This window comes from Aythya fuligula, chromosome 17, assembly GCF_009819795.1.
Source record: "Aythya fuligula isolate bAytFul2 chromosome 17, bAytFul2.pri, whole genome shotgun sequence".
Classification (NCBI taxonomy): Eukaryota; Metazoa; Chordata; class Aves; order Anseriformes; family Anatidae; genus Aythya; species Aythya fuligula.
The window spans coordinates 1,503,630-1,518,151 of record NC_045575.1 but is presented as its reverse complement, the minus strand read 5'-3'; the positions used below and the strand labels follow the sequence as shown (position 1 = coordinate 1,518,151).

The 14,522-nt window shown below is 40.6% G+C and overlaps 1 protein-coding gene across 1 annotated transcript in view; it reads left to right on the top strand.

Moving 5' to 3' along the window:
* MYO1H (myosin IH) overlaps window positions 1–14,522 on the top strand; it is a 34,026-nt gene that overhangs the window by 12,190 nt on the left and 7,314 nt on the right. Inside the window, exons 2-20 of the mRNA XM_032199153.1 lie at window positions 2,735–2,893; window positions 3,440–3,555; window positions 4,335–4,533; window positions 4,986–5,066; window positions 5,506–5,685; window positions 6,015–6,113; window positions 6,440–6,553; window positions 6,827–6,898; window positions 7,586–7,705; window positions 8,035–8,102; window positions 8,522–8,627; window positions 9,272–9,352; window positions 10,129–10,220; window positions 11,587–11,681; window positions 12,255–12,301; window positions 12,756–12,836; window positions 13,309–13,414; window positions 13,638–13,755; window positions 14,041–14,154. Of these exons, the coding sequence (XP_032055044.1) occupies window positions 2,768–2,893; window positions 3,440–3,555; window positions 4,335–4,533; window positions 4,986–5,066; window positions 5,506–5,685; window positions 6,015–6,113; window positions 6,440–6,553; window positions 6,827–6,898; window positions 7,586–7,705; window positions 8,035–8,102; window positions 8,522–8,627; window positions 9,272–9,352; window positions 10,129–10,220; window positions 11,587–11,681; window positions 12,255–12,301; window positions 12,756–12,836; window positions 13,309–13,414; window positions 13,638–13,755; window positions 14,041–14,154 (2,015 nt within the window). The 5' untranslated portion in view covers window positions 2,735–2,767. The remainder of the gene's footprint in view (window positions 1–2,734; window positions 2,894–3,439; window positions 3,556–4,334; window positions 4,534–4,985; window positions 5,067–5,505; window positions 5,686–6,014; window positions 6,114–6,439; window positions 6,554–6,826; window positions 6,899–7,585; window positions 7,706–8,034; window positions 8,103–8,521; window positions 8,628–9,271; window positions 9,353–10,128; window positions 10,221–11,586; window positions 11,682–12,254; window positions 12,302–12,755; window positions 12,837–13,308; window positions 13,415–13,637; window positions 13,756–14,040; window positions 14,155–14,522) is intronic.

Here is a 14,522-nt window from a genome sequence, read left to right as displayed (position 1 = left end):
CTGTAGTTAGGGATAGGTTTTCTAGTAGAGTTTGCATCTCAGTAGGCAAGAAAGAACTCTTGATGCTTACAGCTAAGTGATGAGGAAAGGAAAATAATCCTTTAAAAAGAGCAGTCAGCCATGTCTTGCTGGTGTAATGCGTACCGACAAGTCCTGCCGAGGTATCTGTTACTGGTGATAACACCAGGTAAGCACAAAACTTCCAAAAGTCTGTTTGGGGGAGGGGGGACAGGTGCTAAGTAGTGCTTGTGATAATAAAATTGTCTGACCTCAGCGACAACAGAATGCTCAGAAAATCTGAGCACAAAATCACCCAGAAAAGAGTATGGGATTTTTGTTGAAGAGGGAGCAGTGTCACTTACCAATTAACATATGAGTGAAAGAATTAGGTTAAGGAAACCTGATCAGCTAGATAGCTGCTGTGGTTTCAGCCTTGTTCTTTCACGTTTCTGAGCTTGGAAAGAAGGTAAAATTTTGTTGTTCAGTTTGTCCTGGGTGCTTGCTCAAATGAACAAATCCACCTAAAGTGGCAGCAGGCATTGTGCAGGGCATCTTCCTAACAAAATGGTAAACTCTAACCTTGTCAGGCAGCCGCTGTGCTATGACCAAATCGGAGTGAAAAAGTGAGTATCAACAGTTCAAAGGTAAAAATAAGGGAAATAGTTTTGGCTTTGATACTGTTTGTTCTCTAATTCCTTGGGTGAATCTTAGTTTAGAGCATTTAGAAATCTTTGCTTGGCCTGGTCTGAGGTATCTGTAGGGGAAGGAGGGTTTCAGAGCATTCTTATTTCAATTAAAACTGTACATATATTTTGAAAACTTTGAAGCTGTTCAAGTATTCTTTTTCCTAGTAATAATTCTGTCACAGAACTGCTTTATCCTAGGACAAAAATCAGGTAGCTTCTTACTCAGACTGCCAGAAGTAGCTTGCAACAGTAACTCCCAGGTGAATGAAAACAATGTTGGAGAAAGGTAAGAGGCTTCATATGCTGTAAGCCCTAAAAGAGGTAGTGTGGGATACTCCAGATGAGAGTGCTCCTCCCGTATGTCACATTAATATCCAGCAGTTGGGTAAAAATGTCTGGATGGGACTAATTCAGGGCATAATGGCTTTGGTGTCCTGGTCTGGCACTAGTGGCTGCTGACTGACGTGCCAAGCGTGCCACATGTGCTGTCATTGCTTACTGGAGATACTGGGAGTACAGAAGGTTTGTTATAAAAATGGATTTACAATTAAATTCATAATGCTTATGCACTGAAATTTTGTGTCTAAATCGAAGTGCCCCAAGTGCTGTCATCTTCCACCAGTGCTGTGCAGGGTTATGCTGAAAGCCTACCTCCAAAGTCAGCTTGCCAAAAGTTAGCAGAAACATTTTACATCGTGCTGTCTCTGTCTTTTAATGCGTGTTCAAAATCTTATGCACTATCTTCTTGAGCAGTGGAGCAGCAAAAAAAAAAAAAAAAAAAAAAAAAAAAATCCAATGTCATGAAGGGCAATATGAGAATAGCAAATGTGCTGGGCTCATGTGCACACTTCTGGATCCGAGGAATTGCTGTGTGTGTTCAGCTGAGGGTTACTCAGCCTGTTTCTTTTACTTAATTTACAAAGCCCAGGAACTCTAAAAGGTAAGTTGCTCAAAACATTAACTCATTTCTGTCATAAGGAGAGTATTTATTTTATGCTGTAGAGCAGGAATTATTCTATGAACTGTGTAATCTGTCTTTTTTTAAAAAAATACATTGTAAAATACATACATAGAATGAAGTATATCCCATTTGTCTGTTTGCTAACATGAGATTATCAGCTTGGTTTAATTAAAAACAACAAATATAAAATTAATTTGTATAGCTTTTGAAACAAGAGCTTGATCCACAGCAATATTTTCAATATTAAGTCAAATTTCATGATAAAGAATTGGAAGGGGAGCATGCAAAGGGATTATGTTTGGTCACTGATATCCTTTCTGCATATTTCAGCTTTTTGAGAAGCAGGTTTTGGGTGCTAATAAAGATTGAGCTGTTTATTCTTTTTATCCTAAATATTTTTTAGAATTTTATTTTATTCTAAATCAATGTTTGATTACTTTTATCAAATCAGCGGACTGGCTTTTCACACCAGAGATCTCTCACTGGTGTGTGGAGACACCTGCTGCCCGAATATGAAAGCTGACTGATCTGCTTCTGGCACCCATTTGTAATAATGAAGTGGTCTTGTTCAGTGTTTCATAGGATTCATCTTTTCAGTTAGAGGTCTAGGCAAATGCCACCTTTTCAGGAGATTCTCAGTTTTCATACTTATATCTGTGTGCTGTTTTTATCTGTGTAAAGTAGTTTCTACACCACCAGCAAATACGAAGTCTTCCACTGTTCCCTGCCAACTTTGTGCTTGCATCTGCTTTGTCTAGATTAAGTTAACGAAGTGTTCCCGATCATACTCAGATCTCTGGAGCTCGGTTTGTTTCAGACAACTATTCTAATAGTGAGGGCTTCCTGGAGGCTTTGGTCTTCCTCTCTGATCACAGCAATGGATCTCTGACTTCCTGACTGTAAAGAAATTAGAGCACGGACTTGTCTGGCATGAAATTGCTGTCTTTGGGAAAAAGGTGTTACGAACACCTTGCTATTATCTGTGCAAGCTTGATTTGGCCCTGCAGTATGGGGAAGGACTTAACTGACCTCTAGGATCCCTGCCAGCTGTCTCCTAAGCCCGTATCACACCACCTTTGTGTTGTAGAAAGAAGAGGTGGAAGATAATACTGATGCAAACATGGAAGGGGCTTTGATAGCCCGGGACAGAGTTGGGGTGCAGGACTTTGTGCTTCTGGACTCCCACACCAGTGAGACCTCCTTCCTGAACAATCTTCGCAAGCGGTACCAAGAGAACCTCATCTATGTAAGTACGTGGTCTAGTGCAAGTGTTGGTCATGTGGATTCATGCAGCCTGTAGTAGGTTGAAGTGGGGTGTGTGCGTGTGTATAGCCCACCTAGATAGGATGTAAGCTGATGCTGCAGGGGCAGGAAGAACTATCAATGCAGAGAACACTGAGCACACTCTTCCAGCTTTGGTTTCATTGAGCAGAGAGACAACAAACCTTGTTAGGTGTTGGTAGTACCCAGCAGAGTGATGATGTAAGGCTCTAAGCTTGCTTTTATTATTGAACTCCACCATCAGTGGGGTAGACTTTGGAAGTTTAGTGTTGGCTTTGAGGTTTGGAAATGGTAAAGCCAGTAGATGAGGGTTTTCTGTTTGTTCGTTTGTTTGTTTTTTGTGGGGGGGAGAAGGGAGGTGGTTGTGCTTTTTTTTTTTTTTTTCCCATTCTGTGCCATCCTTTTCAGTTGTTTTTACGTAATGTCCTGCTGTACTTGACTCTTCTTTCAGGAGCTGTCATTCTAGTGCTGGTACAGATTTCCTACCTGTGTATGGTCTTTCTCCCTGCAGACATATATCGGTACTCTTCTTGTGTCTGTCAACCCTTACAAAGAGCTGGATATCTACACAGTGACACAGATGCAGCTTTATCGAGGGGTGAACTTCTTTGAACTGCCACCACATCTGTAAGTAGGACCCTTAAAACTTCAGCTTATATTAATATGTTGGATTTCCCCTGTGATGCTGTGTACTAGCAACAAGGATAAATCTATCCAGATGTTGCTAGGTCTGGTGGATGCTGATACTCTTATCTTTCAGTAGGTAAGGTTGAATTTGTTTCTGTCTTTTAGCTGACTGAGAATAAAAGGGGAACAGAAAGACTGCAGAAGTGATTGGGGGGAACTGTAGGAGATGAGGGACTGAGATAGCCCTGTGTGCCTTCAAGACCAGCATAATGCTCATGTACGGCCTCTCCTTGGGCTTGCCAGGAGGGGGAGGAAATCTGAAATTCAGAATTCTCAGCCAGAATTTTGTTGGTGTTCGGAAGTTGTCAGGTGATTTGAGTTGGTTGGGTTTTGTTTTTGTTTTTCCTCTTTCTTTGCTTATTAGCATATGCAATGAAGCCTCTACTACTGGTTATTTTTGTACCTGTCTCTATAAGCAGAAGTTGGGATTTTCCCTCTACTGAAATCAAAACTCTACTTTAGAAGAGGGAGTATTTACTGCCTGTAAACTACATTCAGTGTAAATACATGTAGCCTGTTTAAATCCTACAGCAACAGTGGAAGAAGAACAAGCCTTTTCTGTCCCTCAGAGACTGTTTTCACTGTGAGATTCTAGGTTGTAGACTCTTGTTTTGAGCTCTGCTTTCCCATTACATCCAATGCCTGTGATGTTAATTGAGGAGTACACACCTTTCTGATGGATGCTTCATCTCTGGGTACTTCTTGTGATCCTTGTTCAGATATGCCATAGCTGACAATGCCTACCGGGTGATGTGCAGTGAATACAACAACCATTTCATCCTCATCTCTGGGGAGAGTGGAGCTGGAAAGACAGAGGCTTCCAAGAAGATCTTGCAATACTATGCAGTAACCTGTCCAACTACAGAGCAGCTGCAGATCGTCCGTGATCGTCTGCTACTGTCCAATCCTGTTCTGGAGGTAAAAACTAAATGGGCATAACGAAAAGTGTTGTTGATGGCCTCACTCCACAAGACTTTCATGCCTGCCTAGACACTTGCATCCAGGAATGGCCTCTTTGGAGCACAATGCCTGAGAAAATGCTTAGGATTTAATGGCATTTAATATTTAGAAATTTTAAACTTGGTTTAATACTGGAGAATAGCTGAAACTGGGAGTATGAAGAAACTGTACACCATACAAGAGTTCCTTGTGGCTTCAGTTACAGGTTACACTAGAAAGAGACATAATTTCTTTAGCTGAGTTCCAATTAAAGCTATGGAATACATTAGTTCATGTTTCTTTAATCCCTCTAGATTCTGTAGTGAGCCTCAGCTGATGCAGCAAACCTTTGTAACTGGAACTCTGTCCTATTTTGAGTGTCAGGTTCTCGATAAGATGAGAAGTGACTCGATTTATCTATTTATCCGTAGGCTTTTGGAAATGCAAAAACTCTGCGTAATGACAACTCAAGTAGATTTGGGAAATACATGGATATCCAATTTGATTTTAAGGTGAGAACAAACTTAATGGACCGCTATTAAAGCAAGCTGTATCAGTGAAGCTCTTGGACACTTACCAGGCAGCAGAGGATTTATTAAGGCTTACTAGCACTGCAGATTTCTGACCTTATTTTTACAGGTCTTGCATTTTGTAAGTAAGGCGACTAGTTATATATCCTGAAAGCTTCCTACATTACTGGCAATGCTGCTGGTACTCAGTGGGAACTTAATATATATATTGGGAAGCATAAGTTGCACTAGAAAGACAGAAAACTCTTTAAATACAGCTTGTACTTCTGTTGGATACTAACTCTTAAACAGAAAAAACAGGTAAGTAACAGCAGTAACATGCATCTCCTGATGCTGCTTCTTCCTCCTACACGTGGATAAACAGCCATCTCTGTGATGTTACTTAGCTTCTGGTGTTGATCTGACTGCTTTGTTTTGCTAGGGAGCTCCGGTAGGAGGGCACATCCTCAGTTACCTGATTGAGAAATCCCGAGTTGTCCATCAAAACCATGGAGAGAGGAATTTCCATATTTTCTACCAGTTATTAGAGGGCGGAGACAAGGATCTTCTCTGTTGGCTTGGGCTGGAGCGCAACCCCCAGAAGTATGCTTATCTTATACAGGTCAGTGAGAATTTTTCTCTCTCACACTTCTGGAATTGTAGGGATCTCCAAATGCAGCTTTCTTAACTTACCAAGACGGTGCTCTGCAAACCACTGAGAACATCTCCCTGTGTGTCATGTTAGGATGAAACTCAGAGGCAAATTGTTTGCAAACATCTGCTTTTGTAGCAGGAACTGTTCTGGCTGTGGTGGCCTCAGGGTGCAGACTGTGTCTATACAAGCTGAAGAAAAGTGGAAATGAAAATATTGTGGCCAGGCTGTGTTTGTTGTTGATGATAAAATTGCTTTACCAACAAATTTTACTAATTCATCTTTCTCTTAATGTGTAGGGTCGCTGTGCCAAAGTGTTTTCTATTAACGACAAGAATGACTGGAAAATAGTCCGCAAAGCTTTTTCTATCATTGACTTTACTGAGAAAGATTTAGAGGTAAGGAAATTAAAAGGGAATGAGCACAGTAAAGTGAATCCGATGTAAGCAGTGTGGTGTTCCTTTTGAAAGTGATGGAGGCAGTCCTGCTTGGGAGATGTGTTAAGGATGGAACAGGACATCTTTTTCAAGGGGTGAGGTGGAGGAGGGTGGACTGGGTGAGTAGGGAACATTATTGCTTGGTACAGTGTGATATCTGAAACAGATTGTCTGACTCACCTCCTTCAGCCTAGCCATACTCTGTTTATGAGCATGTGCAGAGAAAATTAGTACCATTCATGACGCTGTGGCAACCTGTTTTCTAATGGTGTATTTCTCTGTATTAGCATCTCTTTGGAATTGTTGCTAGTGTCCTGCACCTGGGGAACATTCAGTTTGAGGAAGATAGCAACGGGCATGCCATCATTCGCAATGGCACTCAGATCAAATGGATCTCAAAGGTATCTTTCACTTCCCAGGTAGTGCTAGTATTACAAGTGGTATGAAGAAAGACTTAACCGTGCTGTTTCTTTCTCTCTTTGTGTCTGTTCCCCAAAGCAGACAGATAACTATATAAATACCCAGGTCTTGCTATAAATGCTATAAAAGACCTTTTTTTTCCCCCAGCACAGTGTGTGAACACTTGAAGGGGGGAGAATGACATATCAATCACACAATGTGGTTTCAGCAGTCTCCTGTTGGCCACACTGAGAGCAGTATTTATTCCTCTACAGCTGCTAGGCGTCCACTTGTCCATTCTGCAAGAAGCCCTCACCCATCGGAAGATCGAAGCCCGATCTGAAGAGGTACGGAGTAGTGCTGTGTAACCCTAGCAGCTGGGAGCCACTGCAGCTAGTGGTAGTGACAGATGAGGAGCTCTGTTCTCAGCAGTGTTACAGTAAAAACATAATGTTGGCTGTCCTTCTCACCCATGTTTCCTTTCTGTTCTAGCCTGAAACTTTAATATTAGGAATATATATATATATTTATATATATATATTCATTTATTTATGAATTTTACTGCTGAATGAAGTAGTAACTACTAATAAGTTAGGAACAGACATACAAGCTGCATGTATGTGAGCCAATTTCCTTTTGTTTTGTCCCTGAAGTGCTTCTTGGGAAACCAGACTGCATAAATAAAATAAAGCTCTGATATAAAGTGTTCTTTGAGCACTGTGTACAAAGTTTAATAAAATAAAACCAAAAAAAATCAAAATACTCTTCCTTACATTTCTGTATTTAATACTCTCTGAAATGTAGTATCACAGTCCTGCTGGCATGTGGAGATGTACCAGACTGAAATAATTTAAATAATTTTAATAGTAAATAAAGATCTAAGTAGTCACAGTTCAGATATACTGCAGCTCAGTGTTCAGCTTACAACAACTGATGGTTCTCCAAGCCAGAAGTGTGAACTGGTTTTGCAGAAGTTTGCTCTTGTTATTGTATTATTGTGTTATTTATTGTATCTGGCAAACCTTTATTTTTAGGTCCTAAGCCCATTGAATGTGGATCTGGCATTCTATGCTCGGGATGCAGTTGCAAAGGCAATTTATGGACGGACTTTCACTTGGCTAGTCAACAAAATTAATGGCTCTCTAGCCAACAAGGTTAGTAACTTGTCTAGTGTCCACATAGACACTGAGTACAGTTCTCCCAGTGGGGCCCTACAGCGCTCATTGCCAAATATCTTGGGCACTTTGTAATTAATGTAGAGGCATCCCACAGTTTTAAGCTGGAAAACTGTTTAGTGAAGTGTGGAAGGTGGTATGTTAAATAGTTCTAGCACTTAACTACCTGCTTTGATGTGGCCACTCCATTGGTGTGTGACATGAAGCTCTGAAAGTGAAAGTTTAAAATTTACATGAAAAAAAGAACATGAAATCATGCAAGGAGGAAGCATCAGCTAAACAACAGTTGCAAATGGTGTCTTTCACAGGATTCAACTCGGAAAACAGTTATTGGCCTTCTGGATATCTATGGTTTTGAAGTGCTGGACACAAACAGGTAACGACAGTTCCTGAGACCTGGGGTAATTTGTCCTAGTGGCAGGAGCATGTGCTGAGTGTTACAGGGCTTTTTGAGCACAGTTTTGTCCCAGCAAAAACACGCTACAGGTGTCTGCAAATGCTCTGGATTAGCTGATCCCCATAGTGAAAGCTTTAGCTAAGTCTGCTTGCCCTGATTTAAGCCATTGGTATAACACTGTAAAAAGAATATATGCAGTATTTATTTATTTTAGGTGGAAGATTTAAGACTTTAAAAACTACAAGCATGTTAAAACCTAGCTTTCTGCAGTGAAATAAAGTTCTGTTTTTCCTAATCACTTCAGACTGTTTGACTGGGAAATAGTAGGTCGTGGTGTGAGAAATAAGATTGTATTCATGAAATAATTAAAAACTAATTCTCACTTAACAATTCTGAAGCTTTGAGCAGTTCTGCATTAATTACTGCAATGAGAAACTCCAGCAGCTGTTGATTGAGATGACCTTGAAAGCAGAGCAGGAGGAGTATGAACTGGAAGGGATAGAGGTAATTTATTATTCCCCTACCCCTCTTATTCCTTTGAACAGCCGGTACACAGAACGCTTTTGATCATCAGTGAAGAAGGCATCTTGCTTTCTTTAATTGCTGTGTTTCCTTCTGCCCACATGGAAAACTATCCTTTTTGTATATTTATATACTCATTTTAAATACTTCTCCTAAATGTATTCTGCTTCAGTGTATACCTGTCATTCTTTCACCCAGGAGAAGATTCACAAATCTGGACAGTTCCTCTGTGCATTTGTCATGTGAGATGTGTAGGATAGCCGTGGATCCCATTCTGTAACCATTTTTGCAGTGTAATTCAGCCTAGACTTAATTTGCATCATCTATGAAAGGAGTAGGACAGTCCCCAAAACTCAGAAGGTTAGCAGGCACGATATCATTGTAGAAATGAACTCCACAGTGCGAGACATTGAAAGAGGGAGCGCACTAATGTAGATAAGAGAGGATTGTCTAGGCTGCTGAGAACAGGAAGGCTGTGATGTAGGGGGAATGGATTGCTGGGCTTGGTTCTAATTTTCTATACTGATCTTCAGTGGGATCAGAGCCTGGCCCTAAAGAACTTAAAAATTGCTGGGAAAAGACTTCCCTCCCTATAAACCTTTTATTTTTTCTCCTTTTATTTCCAGTGGGAACCAATTCCATATTTTAACAATAAGATCATCTGTGACTTGGTTGAGCAGAAGCATAAAGGAATAATCTCCATTCTGGTGAGAACAGAGTTTGTGCTACTTAAATTATCGTGCCTGCCTGTGCTCTATTGTAATGGTTCATAATAACTTTTTTTTTTTTTTTTTCTAATTATGTGATGGTTCTGCATTATTCAGAACCTAACGAATAGCCAGATTTTGTATTCAGAGACCCTGAAGACTAGGGTAGAATATCTGCTTGTTAAAAAAGTGTGGATTTTAAAAGAACTATGCTGCTTCCACAGCAACTTTCTCAGCAGGATAAGAGACCTAGATCTCTCTCTCTCTTTCTCCTACCTGAAGCCAGCTATCCAGACTCTTGTAAAAGTGAAGGACAATTCATCCCATCTGTGTGCTTATGTGACTTGCTAGCCTTGATGCCTGATGTTTCAGAAGGGCTCACACAGGAAGGAAGAATGTGAACTGCCTTCCTCCTCCTGAGCTCCTGGTCTTGCTCTTGTTTACTTTCCCTTCTGTTGTTACTGCTCCTAAACTGCTGATCTGAAGGAGCCACCCTTTGTGCCTTCGTAGGGATGGCAGGAGAAACAGGAGAGGCTGAAGGGAACTCTCCCTGGAGTTTTTCATGAGGATCGTATTTTGCAATACCAAGAAACCTTTTTCATTTCAATTAATTGTGCAGCTCCACATGGAAGAGACTTGAGCACACAAGTTTCTATGATGATGATACTTTTTTGAATGCAAACACTAATTAGTAAGAAATCTAGTAACCTTCCTGTGGACTCATATAGCCAAGCTTGAGGTGGAATTAACATTTGATCTGTTGCCTGCTGTTTCAGGATGAAGAGTGCTTACGACCCGGTGAAGCAACTGATTTGAGCTTCTTGGAAAAGCTGGAAGAGAAAGTAGGAGATCATGCCCACTTTGTGACGTATGCATTTATGCTTTGTATCTTACCACAAAGGGAACTCTTTCCATCTCTCACCCATAACAGAGTACTGGGGAGGGAATAGTTTTGCTTTGTGCTGGAGAAGATCAAGCAGCCTGTCCATTGTCTCCCACTGTAATGCCCTACCCTGGTAGGGTATGATCTTTGAATCTTACTTCATTCCATGTTTGGGTGTACTGCATTAAAAAATAACAATAATAATTTAAAAAAAAAAAAAAAAAAAAAAAGACCAATCTTGTGGATATTAAATTAGTTTGTCCCAAGCTGACTTCAGGGAAAGCTGAAGGTATTGTGAAGAGGAGGAGCACAGGACCCCAGTCTATGAAGTGTACATAAATGCTTTTGGAGGAGTTCATCTTTGTGTGTGGTCTTTGGGTTTGAAGAGAAAAGAAACGTGCCCCTGCTAGAATCTCCCAAATGAGTGGCATTTTAGTTAGTACTCAATTTGTAATGTTTGTAGATCTGATTTTGCTGGCTGATTAACACGTGCACAGTAGGCTGTTCTGGCAGATTCTAACAGAAGCCTACTGAAAGGTTTTCACTAGTCATCAATTCAGAGTCATGCTGCTGAATTGTCACTGTTTCTAGATCTCTGATCATTACAGATAAGTGGAAAATTTGTAGCCAACTTCCTTGTCACCACAATGTGCCTTAATACTGCTCTGTCTGATTAAAAGCTTTAAATAGAAGTGCTAGAGCTACTTAAACAGAATCTGTACTTGGTAATGTTCTTGGAAGGAAACTTTGATGTACTAATGTGCTATTGTGACACACAATTCGGTGCTGTTAGTGCCTGCTTACAAAGCTGAAACTTAAATTATTAAGTTGCTCTTTTTTTTTTTTCCAGCCCTTGCTTACTAAAATTTTTCTTCTGTTTTCAAAAACTGATTCCTCCTTTGTATTTATGTTCTTCTTCTAGGGTAAAATACTTCTAACAATCCTTCTCCTTTGGTTTCAGCTTGAGACTGAGAAAGCAGGTGATCTTTTTAGCATGTAGGCAATGAGAATATATTTAAATAAATGTTATAAGAGGAAATCTTAATACCATCCAGAAAGGGTGATCATTGCCAAGTGGCAATGGATGGGTTGCAGGTATTTTCAGTAGAGTGTGGTAGATGACTCCCATTTTCCGGCACTGGCTTCTTCTATTAGCTGTTAAGAATGAACAGATAATCTTTTGATTATGGGCCATAACTGTATAATCAGAGCCATGTTGATAGGAACAGACATTTAATAGACTTCCAGCAGTCATACAGATGGTTTTTGTGCAGGTCACTTTCTACAAGCTGAGGAAATCCGTTTGCCGCTTTTTCTCTTGGTGTGTTTTTTTTTTTTTTTCTCCCTGTAGTCGCAAGCTTGCAGATCAGAAAACACGAAAATCAATCGATTGGGTGGATTTCCGCCTCCTTCATTATGCAGGAGAAGTCACGTACTGTGCTGTTGGTGAGTGAACAAAATGCCAGACTAGAAGTTACTTGAGTATTTAAGTCAATACGGTAGATAATAACTCCACCTGAAAATGAATTACAAAATATCTGAAAGTACTGTTACTGGGAAATCCTAAGCACAAATCTAGTGTGAATTCCCAGCATGTAAATTTTCAGAAGGAAAATAAAAATGAGTTTGTGTTCTTCTGCTACAGAATCTTAGCACTGCAGAGATGGTTTTCATGGAAGTGATACCTGCACTGAGTTGTGGAAGGATAAACTCAAATGTGTTGGTCTGTGCTCCTTGGGCAACAGACTGCTGCTGACTGGAGTCAGACTCAGAAAGCATCTGTTGAACTAGTGTTTGGTAGTGGTTACAGCAGGAAATAGCACTATTCCAGTGGCTTAACAAATAATGCTCACCATCATATTCTAAGCAGACCCACTGAGACACAAGGTGGCTGTGGGGAGGGTACCGGGACTGCTGGTATACTGAGTTCTTGCCTCCCAGCAAAATCAGGTCTTTTCCTAAGCTCTTGAAACTTTAGCATAGCCTTCAAACAGAATTAAACCTTCTTTTTCTCTTCAGGATTTCTGGAAAAGAACAATGATCTCCTATATAGAAACCTGAAAGAGGTAAGACTGGAAAAAAAGGCATGCTGTTCTTGCACTTACATGAAGCCTGTCTAGATAGAAGAGGATTATCTTCAGATGAAATCAAAATCAACTGAAAGGCTCCTAATGAATATATGTGCAAGACAGATATAGCAACTTTGTGCTGGACCCATAGGTGACCTGATGACTTAAGAGGACTTGAACTTGGAAAGTTGGGCCATAAACTTTGTAGATTGTTCTTTAATACAGAACGTGCTGTCCTTCGAATAGATACATAACTTCTAGCCATGGTGCTGTACACGTGAAGCAAGTCAGATAACTGGCAGGGGTCACTTCTGCTTTGACTTTCAGCACTAGAGACTGTTGCTTGAAGTTCTCTGTTAAATACCCTTACAGCTGTGCTGCTCAAGCTTAAAAGCATCATAATTAGAGCATTCATGCTAACTATAACAGTTTCTCATTTATCCTGTTTCAGGTGCTGTGCAACTCTAAAAATGGAATCATTAGAGACTGCTTTTTACTGTCAGAACTAGACAACAGGAGGAGGCCAGAGACTGTGAGTTCAATGTCTAGTCTTAACTTTGAATATAAACTGAACTTCCCAAGTCGATTTAACTGCTGTTCTTGACCTTAGTCCTGATTTTTTTTTTTTCTTTCTGATGTTATATTCCTGGTAACTTCCTGGTAGTTCAACAGTGATGTTGCTGAAACAGCAGCAAACAATGTGACAGACCTTAATGTTGTTATTAATGCATCATTCTAAAATGAGCTCTGTGCACAGCATCTAGCAGCCTTCAGTTTCTGAAGAGCTACCTTGCGTGTCCAGATGTATGGCAGGGATTCAAATATTCCAGCTAAGCACTCTGTCCAGTTAACTGATGATTAACTATGCTTCTAAAGCTTTGTGGTACTAATGCATGTGTCAGCCTTTTACTTAGTTTTAAGAGGAGTGTGGTGAATAAGTTGATTTCATTGACTGCAGTGCTTGAGTTGCAAAGCTAAACAAGCTTTTTTCAATGTCATCTTAGGTTGCAACCCAGTTCAAAAACAGTCTGATGAGTCTAATAGAAATCTTGATGTCCAAGGAGCCTTCTTATGTGCGCTGTATTAAACCAAATGAGAACAAGGAGCCTGGTAAGGCATTAAGCTGAGCACACTGCTGAGGTAATGGAATAAAGAGGGGGAGGCTTTAGGTATCACTAGGTACAACATGCACATATTTCTTAGCTAAGATAGCAGCTAAGATGTCGCCTTAGGTAGTTGTGAATTTAATTTTTCCGTATCTGTCCCAGTAGATGAATGTGTGAGTGAGCTTTCACGGATAGTATTTACCAGAATATATCTGTTCATACCACAGGGAAGTTTGATGATTTCCTGATCCGACATCAGGTGAAATACCTGGGACTGATGGAGCACTTGCGGGTGAGACGAGCTGGCTTTGCGTATCGGCGGAAGTATGAACTCTTCTTGCAAAGGTAAGAGGAGCTGTTCTTCCCTTTAGCCAGGTACAATCTGCCCTTCCATAAGGGCTTTAGAGCAAGGATTGTTTAAATGTCACCTCCCAGTTCTGAGATGCAGAGGTGTCAGTTTTTTTTACTCTGCATTAAATGTAACCTTCAGAGGTGTTTTTTGCCTATATCCATTTTGATCAGCTTCAGCATCTTCTGCCTTGAGTGAGGAGTAGAAACTGGTGGTGGTTGCTCAGGGAGAAATTCCTCGAATGCTATTTAATTTATGTTGATGTCTTGCTAATCCTTCAGGTATAAATCCTTGTGTCCAGCTACCTGGCCACACTGGCATGGGCCAGCAGCTGAGGGTGTGGAGAGGCTCATCAAGCATCTCGGTTATAAGCCTGAGGAATACAAGTTAGGGAGGTAAACTTTCTTTCTCTAGCTGTCATCTGGGCTGGTCAGCTGCATGGTGCTTGCCATTTCTGATTGTCTATTCTGTCTGTGACTACAAGTCACCACATTATCCTTCCAGACAGCCACAAGACATGGTAGTGTGAACAGATCCCTTAAGCTTGGCTCTTGCTTACCGTATGACCTACCTGGATCTGCAAACCTGAGGGCTACTGATTAGTGACTTTAAAACAAGTAAACTTACCCCAAAAGCATATAATACACAGGGCAAGGGGATAAATTAGAAGCCCAGATGTATAATTTTCCACTTTATTTTCCTCTTTGTATTTCCATGGAATCTTGAATCTAGCCTAGTTCCCTCCATCTCTGGGTTATGAGGG